General features: G+C 54.0%; 1 protein-coding gene across 1 annotated transcript in view; it reads left to right on the top strand.

The window, feature by feature from the left end:
* mcmdc2 (minichromosome maintenance domain containing 2) overlaps positions 1–12,391 on the top strand; it is a 204,277-nt gene that overhangs the window by 112,472 nt on the left and 79,414 nt on the right. Inside the window, exons 9-10 of the mRNA XM_072467634.1 lie at positions 4,178–4,383; positions 4,475–4,641. Of these exons, the coding sequence (XP_072323735.1) occupies positions 4,178–4,383; positions 4,475–4,641 (373 nt within the window). The remainder of the gene's footprint in view (positions 1–4,177; positions 4,384–4,474; positions 4,642–12,391) is intronic.

Below are 12,391 nucleotides of genomic sequence, written 5' to 3'. Positions count from 1 at the left end.
TGAGGATCCCCAGTCGCTGTGGACGTAGGCGGGGAAGCCAAACAGAGCAAAGATGGTGTTGAGGGCTTTGATGATGGTGGCAGACGTCATGTCAGGGCATGGGACGGCAAAGGGGAATTGGGAATATTCATCGACCACACTGAGAAAGCACGTGTTGCGGTCGGTGGAGGGGAGGGGCCCTTTGAAGTCCACGCTGAGCCGTTCAAAGGGGTGGGAGGCCTTCACCAGGCGCGCAGGGTCTGGCCGGTGGAAGTGCGGTTTACACTCCGCGCAGACCTGGCAGTCTCTGGTGATCGCCCTGACTTCCTTGATGAAGTAGGGCAGGTTGCGGGCCTTGATGAAATGGTAAAAACGTGTGACCCTGGGTGACAGAGGTTGTCGTGCAGGTTCCGGAGTCGGTCCACTTGTGCGCAGGCATATGTACCTCGGGATAGGGCATCGGGGGGCTCGTTGAGTTTACCGGGGCGATACAAAATCTCGTAATTGTAGGTGGAGAGCTCGATCTTCCACCTCAAGATTTTATCGTTTTTGATCTTGCTCCGCTATGTGTTATTAAACACGAAGGCAACAGACAGTTGGTCAGTGAGGAAAGTGAATCTCCTGCCGGCCAAGTAATGCCTCCAATGCCGCACAGCTTCAACGATGGCTTGGGCCTCTTTTTCGACGGAGGAGTGCCGAATTTCGGAGGCATGGAGGGTGCAGGAAAAGAATGCCACGGGTCTGGCAGCCTGGTTGAGGGTGGCGGCCAGAGCGACGTCTGATGCATCGCTCTCAACTTGGAAGGGGAGCATCTCATCGACCGCGTGCATCGCGGCTGTGGCGATGTCGGCCTTGATACGGTTAAAGACCTGGTGAGCCTCGGCTGTCAGAGGAAAAACAGTGGATTGAATGAGTGGGCGGGCCTTGTCCGCATAGTTTGGGACCCACTGGGCATAATACGAAAAGAACCCCAGGCAACGTTTGAGGGACCTTGGGGCGTTGGGGGAGGGGGAGTTCCATGAGGGGGCGCATGCGATCGGGGTCGGGCCCAAGAACTCCGTTCTGGACCAAATAGCCGAGGATGGCTAAGCGGTTCGTGCTTAACACGCACTTTTCCTTGTTATACGTGAGGTTGAGGAGAGTGGCGGTGTGGAGAAATTTGGCAAGGTTGGCGTCATGGTCCAGCTGATCGTGGCCGCAGATGGTCCAGGTACGGGAAATTGGCCAGCAGCCCGTACCGGTCAACCATTCGGTCCATCTCCCGTTGGAAGACCGAGACCCCGTTGGTGACGCCGAAGGGAACCCTAAGAAAGTGGTAAAGGCGGCCGTCTGCCTCGAACGCAGTGTATGGGCGGTCCGCCTTGTGGATGGGGAGCTGGTGGTAGGCAGATTTCAGGTCTACTGTCGAGATGACCCGGTCCTGTACAATCTGATTGATCATATCAGATATGTGTGGGAGGGGGTACGTGTCGAGCTGCGTGTACCGATTGATGGTCTGACTGTAGTCAACGACCATCCTATTTTTCTCCCCAGTTTTGACCACTACCACTTGGGCTCTCCAGGGGCTGTTGCTGGCCTTGATGATGCCTTCCAGAAGCAGCCGCTGGACTTCAGCCCTGGGCGCTGTACCGTCTGCTCCAGGTGGTGACGGGTTTGCAATCTGGGGTAAGGTTTGCAAAAAGGGAAGGTGGGTCGACCTTAAGGGTCATGAGGCTGCACACAATAAGGGGTGGTAGGGGCCCACCGAATTTCAGGGTTAGGCTCTGGAGGTTGCACTGGACGTCCAGGCTGAGTAGCAAGGCAGCGCAGAGGTTAGGGAGGACGTAGAGGTGGAAACCGCTGAACTCCACGCTCTGGACAGTGAGAGTGGCGATGCAGTATCCCCGGATCGCCACGGAGTGGGACCCGGAGGCCAGGGAGATTCTCTGGTTAGCGGGGTGTACAGCGAGGGAGCAGCACCTTACCTTATCGGGGTGAACGAAGCTCTCAGTGCTCCCGGAGTCCAGCAGGCAGGAGATCTCGTGCCCGTTTACTTTCACTTTAGTTGAAGCAGTCGCGAGGTTGTGTGGTCGAGACTGGTCAATCATGACCGAGGCGAGACGCGGCTGGTCGTTGGCGGTTGCAGGCGATGAGCGGCCAGATGAGGTGCCCGACGGGCATGGGTCCTGAGTCGGGTAGGATGGCGGCGCCCATGGGTCGCACGTGTCGTGGGGAAAGCAAGATGGCGGCGCCCGTTGGTCCTTGGAGGAACAAGATGGCGGCGCCCACGGGCCGCACATGTTGCGAGTCGAGCAAGATCGCGCCATCCACTGGCTGCACATGATCCTAGGAGGGGAAGATGGCAGCGCCCACTGGCTGCACGTGGGGGGTGCTGGGACAATAGCGGCGATTGAGCGGGTGTGGCACACTGCAGCGAAATGTCCCTTCTTGCCACAGGCCTTGTAGAGGGCGCTCTGCGCCGGGCAGCGCTGTCAGGGGGGTTTCGACTGCCCACAGAAGTAGCATTTGGGCCCCCCAGGGTTGGTTGGCTGCCGCACGGCACAGGCGTGGGATTGGCTGAGGGCGGTCACTGATGGGGTCCACGATGGGGTGGCTGTCTGCGGAGTCCACGATGCACAGGGGCGGTGGGCCGCTCGGTCGGGGGCAAAGGCCTGAATGTTGCGTGATGCGACCGTAAGTGAAAGCGCTAGTTTTTTGGTCCCGCGGGTTCGACCGTGGCCCCCTCTAAGAGGCGCTGGCAGATGTAGTCAGACCCTATGCCCGTAACAAATGCATCTCTCATTCGCAAATTCGAGTGTTCCGTGGCCGAAACGGCCTGACAGTCACAGTCTCTAACTAGGGGGAGCAGGGCGTGCCAGAAATCTTGCACCGACACACCGGGAAGTTGATGCCGCGTGGAGAGGAGTTGCCTGGCGTAGAGTGTGTTAGTCCGCTGAGCGTAGTTTTCCTTCAGTAGCGCCATGGCCTCTGTGTAGGTCGGCGTGTCCTGGACAAGTGGAAAGACGTTGGAGCTCAGCCGCGTGTAAAGGATCTGGAGCTTCTGTGCTTCTGGAATTTCGTCTGGCGCAGACCCGATGTACACTTCAAAACAGGCTAGCCAATGTTCAAAGTCCTTTTTGGCGTTGTCTGCTTGCGGATCCAGCTGCAGGTGATCCGGCTTGATGTGGAGGTCCATCTTCTGAAAAACTCAGTGTCATAAATTGATGCACGATCAATTACACAAAGACGAAAGTAGGATGTAATCGAGGCTTTATTACACTGAGATGTGTGGCCTCCTACAGCAGCTGACGAAATGGCTGCTGTACTGGGAGCACACATATTTATACTCTGCTTACTGGGGGAGCCAGCAGGCAGGGATCTACCCCCGTACCTGTAGCACAGGGGCCTTACCATAAAGCACTTATATCAATATCCTATATATACAATATATACATCAGTGGTGACTACCACAAGCCATCAGGTCCATATCATACTAGCCGCATCTATAGCTTCAGTGCACAACAGACCCCTCAAATGTCTGGGAGAAGCAGGAAAACAGATCTGTTGCAAATTCTGAAGTCCTTGAAGAAGGTTCTGCGCAACCCTTCATATGCTATTAGGCAAGCCCCTGCCCCTTTCTTTATCTCGGAATTATATCCAGGAAATACCTTCCATATCATATGATAACCTTGGTATGCATAAATCCATCTAATGCAGTCTTAAGGGTCAAAAGCGAATCAATTTTTAAAAAAATATTAGAGTACCCAATTCATTTTTTCCAATTAAGGGGCAATTTAGCATGGCCAATCCACCTACCCTGCACATCTTTAGGTTGTGGGGGCAAAACCCACGCAAACACAGGGAGAATGTGCAAACTCCACACGGACAGTGACCCAAAGTCAGGATCGACCTCGGTGTCATGAGGCAGCAATGATAACCACTGCGCCGCCATGCTGCCCCCATGAATCAATCTTGACTCCTGGCATCCTACACTGCAGTTTGATCAGCCTGTGAGAAAAGTAAACCTAGACTCACCGCCTTCTTCACTTTCTATTGGTAACATTCAATTCTACCTAAACTCATAACAACAATCTTTCCATTTTTGTATGATACCCATGCCTTTTGCAATCTTTACTATGAGAATCAAATTCCCTCTTAAATTTCTCTGTAGATTTTTATCTGGGCCTGTTTTCCTAAAGATTTCTATATTTTTCCACAGGCTGTTAACATATAGTCTGAGCCTTGTGCCTTGCGGAGTACGACATTTACCATCATATGAGATTTTTGCTACAGTCTCCAAAGATGAACATGGAACTGGCACTGCCAGAGTTCAAGCTGGCTCTGCCTTACTGGCCAAGGGAGGTATCTGCTATATAGGAGAACTTTTTTCTCACAAAAAAGACAAACTTAAATTACTTCAGACAGGTATGGTGCATACCTCACTACCATGTGCACTAAATAGTTCACGTTTTATAGAACTTTGCATTGAAAATGTCTTCCACTTCATATGTATTAGTTTTAGAGACCAGGAGTACCACAGTGTTTATTTCTGGAAAAAAGTTTGGAGAAGATGTTGATCAGCAAATGTCCTTTCCAATTCAATGCAACTTTTGGGCTTTGGCTGATGCTGATACGCACCTGAAGAAAGCCATACAACGGGAAGATGCTGTAATTGGTTCAGTGGTAAGACAAAATGATATAATACTACCTATTCAGGTAAAATCTTATCATCCCCTTCAAGGATGGCATAGTATTGCAGTTCAATCTCTGTGTGATTTATTTCTTTTAAAATTTGATCCTTATTGAACTTGAGATTAGTAAATATCTCTTTAGTTGAAGAATTATTCACTGACACATGCATACACACACAAAATTTCCAGAAAATTTCTAAGTGTGGTCGCATGCGAGAACTGCCGCGAACGTCCCGGCGCTTGCCCCAGAGAGACTTGTAAGGCAATTCAACATTAATTGGTCCACTTAACGAGCCTCACGGGCTTCTCGCAGCAAATGAAGGCTCGGCAGCTGATTTTCCGGGACCGCCCTCGCCAGCTCCCCGCTAACAAGGTCGAGCAACACTTAAGCAGCACTTGCCCAGCCAACCTGTGGTAAACCGCTGTGTTCCTATATTAAGGGTTGTATGGTAGAACCTGCACTACTGCCCCCACCCCCCCGCCCCCGGTCACGGACAATGGGCGCCGCTATCCTCCCCTCTTCCCCAGGCAATGTGCGAGCAATGGGCACTGCCATCTTCTCCCCCGCACAACACATGCGTTTCATGGGCGCCGCCATCTTGCTCCACCCGCGCAACGTGCGTTCCATGGGCGCCGCCATTTTGTGACCCCCCAGGACCTCCGGGCGCCACCATCTTGTCCACCCCGCAGCACACGGAGACCAACGGCGTTTCAGGACACCGACGCAGTGGCCGCCTCACTACCCGACGATCAACCACGACTTGCATCCATGGTAATCGACTAGTCCAGACGACACACTCTGACCAACGCATCCACCAGCGTGAACGTCAACGGCCACGTGATCTCCTGCCTACTGGACTCCCAGAGCTTTGTACATCCAAATACGGTAAGGCGCTGCTCCCTTAAGGTACACCCTACCAACCAAAGTATCTCCCTGGCCTCCGGATCCCATCAGGTAGCGATCCGGGGGTACTGCACAGTCACGCTCACAGTCCAAGGCGTAGACTTCCATGGTTTTCGCCTCTACGTCCTCCCTAACCTCTGTGCTGCACTTATCCTTGGCCTGGATTTTCAATGCAACCTCCAGAGCCTGACCCTTAAATTCGGCGGACCCTTACCACCCCTCACTGTGTGCGGCCTCGCGACCTTAAAGGTCGATCCTCCCTCCCTCTTTTCCAATCTAACTCCAGATTGCAAACCCGTCGCCACCAGGAGTAGACGGTACAGCACCCAGGATAAGGCCTTCATCAGGTCCGAGGTCCGGCGGCTGCTTAAGGAGGGTATTATCGAGGCCAGCAACAGCCCCTGGAGAGCTCAAGTGGTAGTGGTTAAGTCTGGGGAGAGAAATCAAATGGTCGTGGACTACAGCCAGACCATCAACAGGTACACGCAGCTCGACGCGTACCCCCTCCCATGCATATCTGACATGGTTAACCAGATTGCACAGTACCGGGTCTTCTCAACGGTGGACCTGAAACCCGCTTACCACCAGCTCCCCATCCGTAAATCGGACCGGCCATACACCACCTTCGAGGCAGACGGACGGCTATACCACTTCCGTAGGGTCCCCTTTGGCGTCACCAATGGGGTTTCAGTCTTCCAAAGGGAGATGGACTGAATGGTCGACTGGTACGGCTTGCGGGCCACGTTTCCCGTACCTAGACAATGTGACCATCTGCGGCCATGATCAGCAGGACCACGACGCCAACCTCGCTACATTTCTCCGCACCGCCACTCTCCTCAACCTCACGTATAACAAGGAGAAGTGTGGGTTCCGTACAAACCGCTTAGCCATCCTCGGCTACGTGGTCCAGAACGGAGTTCTGGGGCCCGATCCCGACCGCATGCGCCCCTCATGGAGCTTCCCCTCCCCCACTGCCCCAAGGCCCTCAAACGCTGCCTGGGGTTCTTCTCGTATTACGCTCAGTGGGTCCCAAACTATGCGGACACTGCCCGCCGACTCATACAGTAAACTCATTTCCCCCTGACGGCCGAGGCCCAACAGGCTTTCGCCCGTATCAGAGCTGATATTGGCAAAGCTGGAATGCACACTGTAGACGAAACACTTCCTTTCCAAGTAGAAAGCGACGCATCGGACGTCGCCCTTGCCGCCACCCTCAACCAGGCAGGCAGGCCCGTGGCATTCTTTTCCCGCATCCCCCACGCCTCCGAAATTCGGCACTCATCCGTCGAAAAGGAGGCCCAGGCTATCGTTGAGGCTGTGCGACATTGGAGGCATTACCTGGCCGGCAGGAGATTCACTCTCCTCACTGACCAACAGTCGGTAGCCTTCATGTTCAACAACACACAGCGGGGCACGATCAAAAATGACAAAATCTTGCGGTGGAGAATCGAGCTCTCCACCTATAACTACGAGATTAAGTATCGCCCTGGCAAACTCAACGAGCCCCCAGATGCCCTATCCCGAGGTACATGTGCCAGCGCACAGGTAGACCGACTCCGGACCCTGCACGACAGCCTTTGTCACCCAGGGGTCACTCAGTTGTACCACTTCATTAAGGCACAAAATTTGCCCTACTCCGTCGAGGAAGTAAGGACGATCACCAAGGACTGCCAGGTCTGTGCGGAGTGCAAACCACACTTCTACCCTCCGGACCACGTGCACCTGGTGAAGGCCTCCCGCCCCTTTGAACGCTTCAGCGTGGATTTCAAAGGCCCCCTCCCCTCCTCCGACCGACACACGTATTTCCTCAGTGTGATCGATGAATACTCCCGTTTTCCCTTCGCCATCCCATGCCCCGACATGACGTCTGCCACCGTCATTAAAGCCCTTAATTCTATCTTCACTCTGTTCGGCTTCCCCGCCTACATCCACAGTGACAGGGGATCCTCATTCATGAGTGATGAGCTACGCCAGTTCCTGCTCAGCAGGGGTATCACCTCCAGCAGAACGACGAGCTACAACCCCCGGGGAAACGGAGAGGTAGAAAGGGAGAATGGGACGGTATGGAGGGCCGTCCAGCTGTCCCTACGGTCCAGAAATCTCGCGGCCTCCCGCTGGCAGGAGGTCCTCCCTGATGCACTACATTCCATTCGCTAATTACTTTGCACTGATACTCACAGTACACCGCATGAACACCTTTTTGCCTTCCCCGGGAAGTCCACATCCGGGGTATAACTCCCAACTTGGCTCACAGCTCCGGGAACCATGCTTCTCCGTAAACATGTGCAGCTCCACAAGGCGGATCCGTTGGTGGAAAGGGTGCACCTGCTCCACGCAAACCCACAGTACGCCTACTGGGCGTTCCCCGACGGCCGCCAGGATACCGTCTCCCTCAGAGACCTGGCACCAGCAGGTTCCGCCCCCACACCACCCCCGTCGCCCCCAGCGCCACCCTCCCCTCCCCCGCCGCCCCCATCTCCCCCCCCCCCCCCCGGGACCGTCCGTCGTCCCCCTGCCCACCCCCGTTGATGAAGAGGATTTTGGCACGCTCCCGGAGTCAACTTTGACCACAACAGCACCAACATCGCCGGCTCCACTTCATCGATCCCAGAAGACGATCAAGGCGCCGGACCAGCTGAACATCTGACCGGCCCACAGGATGACCAGAGACATTTTTTTTTCACTATTCTGTAAATATTAAAGATTGCGAATTGTATATAGTTATCCACCACCCCCACCGGACTTAATTTTAACAGGGGGTGAATGTGGTAAAACCACTGTGTTCCTATATTCAGGGTTGTACGGTAGAACCTGCACTACTGGTTCACCTGGGCCCCTGCATGCTAGCTCCGCCCAGGAGCCGGGTTATAAATATGCGTTGCCTTCAGCTAGCAGCCATTTCGTCAGCTGCTGCAGGAGACCACACTTCAGATACTAATAAAGCCTCAGTTTGAATTCAACTTCGTCTCCAGCCAAATTGATCGTGCCTCACAACCCCAGCCAGCTCACAACAATGGTGCCAAGGAGACTAGCCCCAAGATTCGGGGACGCAGATCTGGGGAGGCTGCTAGATGCTGTGGAGGCCAGGAGAGATGTCCTGTAGTCCCGAGGGTCCCGGAGGGTGAGCCATAGGGCAGCTAGAGCAGCCTGGGACTAGGTGGCGGCAGCTGTGAGCTCGGGGTGTGTGACCAGGAGGACGGGCCTTCAGTGCTGAAAAAAGGTCAACGGCTTACACCGGGCAGCACAAGTGAGTAGACACCAAATCAGCCCCCCCATCCCCCCAGGTGCACCCCCCCAACTCCCTGCGACCCCCAACCTTCCCTCTTCCCCCTTCAAGCTCCCCACCCCAACCCTCCCTTTTCACACACACTCCTCCCACCACAGTGTGTCCAGCGATGCCCTCTCTGTGTCTCCTCAGGAAAAGCTTTCCCATAATCGTCAGGAGTGGGCCCAAACTGGTGGAGGAGTGCCGGACTTAAGAGTCCTCGCCTCCTTCGAGGAGCATGCCCTGGAGGTGACTGGGGTGGCCGAGGACAAATTGGTCACCCACGCAGAGGCTGGCGGACACCGCAGAAGTGAGGAACCACCGGGCTCCATCCAGAGGACCTATCAGACGTGAGTTGGTATTGTCTTACTTTTTTTTTTTAAATTTTATTCTCCTCCATTTTCACATTTTCTCCCACATTTACATCCATCAACAATAAACAATAATCAGCAAGATATGTCAGTCCCCATAATAACAACGATCCCATCTACCCACCAACCCCCAAACCTCAACCCGCATGTTTACATAAACAAATGACAAAAAGGAATCAGGGATTACCCGTAGTCACCCTTAATCTTACACAGCTCCTCCCGTCCACTGCCTCTTGTAAAACTCCTCCCCCAACCTCGGTTCCTTCCCCCCCAACTTTCCACCCCGGCTAGACCACTCGGACCCTGTTCTGCCAGGCTCCGATGGCCGCAGCCCCTCCCCCCACCTCACTCCCGTTCACTGGCCGGCACAAACCGGCCAGCGTGGAGGCCCCCGCCCGGGTCCCTTTCCCACTTGCCCAGCCCCAGGAAAGCCCAAAGATCCCCTTTTAGCACACAAACCCCGCATATCCACCTACACCCCAAAGAACTCTCATTTCGAGTGAAAGTCCCGTCCCTTCCCTTGTCCAAATATATACCACATTGGCTCCTTTAATCTCTACACCCGCGCGCAGTGATACAAAAAAGAAGAAAATACAGTCATGAGGTTACATCGGCACATGGCCATTCCTCAATTTGTCAGTTCTGCCACAGTCCTTCTGCTTTCGCAAACTCCTCTGCTGCTTCCGCCGTTCCAAAATAAAAGTCCCTGAGCTTGTAAGTCACCCTCAGCTTCGCTGGATATACAATGCCGCACCGCACCTTGCTAATGTACAATGCCCTCTTCACCCGGTTGAAGGCAGCCCGCCTCCTTGCCAGCTCCACCGTAAAGTCCTGGTATACACGTATACCAGCTCCAGCCCACTGCACCACCCGCTTCTGCTTGGCCCAGCTCAGGACCTTCTCCTTCACCCTGTACCTACGGAAGCACAGAGTCACTGCCCTTGGCGGCTCACTCGCCTTTGGTACAGGCCTCCACGACCGATGAGCCTGATCCAGTTCATATCGGGAGGGATCCTCCCCCTCCCCCAATAGTTTTGCCAGCATCGCGGCAAAATACTCAGTCGGCTTCGGTCCTTCAACTCCTTCGGGCAGCCCCACAATCCTCAAGTTCTGTCGCCTGGATCTATTTTCCAGGTCTTCTATTTTTCCTCACAGATCCTTGTTAGTATCCATCACCTTCCGCATCTCTTTCCTCATTGAGGCAAGTTGATCACCATGCTGCAATAACATCTCCTTCACTTCCGTCAGCGCCTCCCCTTGCTCTCGCACCTCCGCCACTGCGCTCGCCACCTCCGTCCTCACCGGGGAAACCGCCTCCTCCACCAGCACACTCAAAACCTCCCTCATCTCCTTCCTCACCGTCTCCATGCATTTCGCAATCTGCGCCAACTGCTTTTCAAATTCCGCAGCCATCACCTTGGTTATTTCTTCAGCAGTAAGCAGTGCGGCCTTCCCTGGTGCTCCAGCCTCCATTTTTCCTGGTGACCCCGCGGTGACCTTTCCACTCCCCGACGGACCTCCAGCTGGTTTTTTTTCGGCCGTTTTTTTGCTCACCCTCGACATTTTTCTTTGGGTTTTTTTCCCTCCTGTGTCTTCACTGTGCCTCCTCCGTGCCTTCTCCCTGCTTCTGCCGCCTCCGTGGACCCTGGGACCGGGCTTAAAGCCCCGAAAATGCCGTTCCCGAGCGGGAGCTCTCCATTGTGCGGCCGCCTCCCGCCCACCGTCACCGGAAGTCGTTATTGTCTTACTGACTGACTGACCTATCCCTCCCACTGACCACATGTCCATTCTCCCGCAGGTCCCCCAGCCGACGGCATCTGCCATCTTGGGTGGCTCCTTCTCCTGCCTCGCACGAGACCACCTCAGAGGAGAGTTCCGAGGATGCAAGCATTATAGTCACGACACAGATGTCACCCCACCCTCCACATGGCACAATCTGGTGAGCACCACACTGCTGATGATGCACATCAGGTGGAGGCAGGAACCTAGCCGGGACAGCAGTCAGAGGATTGCTGGATCCCAGGACCCAGTTGGGTCCCAGCCTGATGCTGAGCCTGTGGTATAGAGATATCGGAACTTTTGGAGATGATAGTGAGCAGCCAACATATTCAGGGGGCGATGTCAGCAGCACTCCAGCAGGTCCATACCGTGTTTGGGAATTTGAATCTAGGTGGGAATTGAATTAAATCAGTAAAGCAGCTCCTTTTAAATTTCAGGAGTTTAAAGTAATTTAAATTAAGCTAGTATTGTGCAGTGTGGGTTAACAAGGGCTGCCCCACCCACTCACATAACTGGTTGGCAGTTAAGTGTCAGTCACTTAAATCTACCTTGATCTAAAAGCAGGTGGGGGAGGGGAGTCAATTCAGGACAGTTTAAAAAGAGCAACTTGTAAACTCACTTCCAGTGAGTTCTCCCAGTGAGCCAGAGAAGACAGAGCCAGGAGTGAGACACAGCTAAGAGTGAGTTTGGAAATTTGAATCTAGGTGGGAATTCGAAGCTGGGTGGGGAGGAAGTGCTTTTTATCCCTGGTAAGTGACTGGTAAGTAGTGTTTCTGTTTTTCTGTTTCTTTTCATTGCTTTATTTATTTATTTTTCCTTTGTTGTTTTTTTTGTTGAAATTGTAGTTGTTGAAGTTAACCGAAGGTTTAAGACATGGCAGGAGATCTCAGACCCGTGTCATGCTCCTCGCGTGCGATGTGGGAGCTCAGGGACACGTCCACTGTCCCTGGCTCCTTCACGTGCAAGAAGTGTGTCCAGTTGCAGCTCCTGTTAGACCGCTTGACGGCTCTGGAGCTGCGGATGGACTCACTTTGGAGCATCCGCGATTCTGAGGATGTCGTGGATAGCACGTTTAGCGAGTTGGTCACACCGCAGGTGAAAGGTACTGAGGGAGATAGAAAATGGGTGACCAAAAGACAGAGCAAGAGTAGGAAGGCAGTGCAGGTGTCCTCTGCAGTCATCTCCCTGCAAAACAGATATACCGCTTTGGATACTGTTGAGGGAGATGGCTCACCAGGGGAAGGCAGCAGCAGCCAGGTTCATGCCACCGTGGCTGGCTCTGCTGCACAGCTGGGCAGGAAGAAGAATGGCAGGGCTATAGTGATAGGGGACTCAATTGTAAGGGGAATAGACAGGCGGATCTGCGGACGCAATCGAGACTCCAGGATGGTATGTTGCCTCCCTGGTGCAAGGGTCAAGGATG

Source organism: Scyliorhinus torazame, chromosome 11 (genome assembly GCF_047496885.1).
Source record: "Scyliorhinus torazame isolate Kashiwa2021f chromosome 11, sScyTor2.1, whole genome shotgun sequence".
NCBI classification, from domain to species: domain Eukaryota; kingdom Metazoa; phylum Chordata; class Chondrichthyes; order Carcharhiniformes; family Scyliorhinidae; genus Scyliorhinus; species Scyliorhinus torazame.
This window is presented reverse-complemented; position numbering and strand designations above follow the sequence as displayed.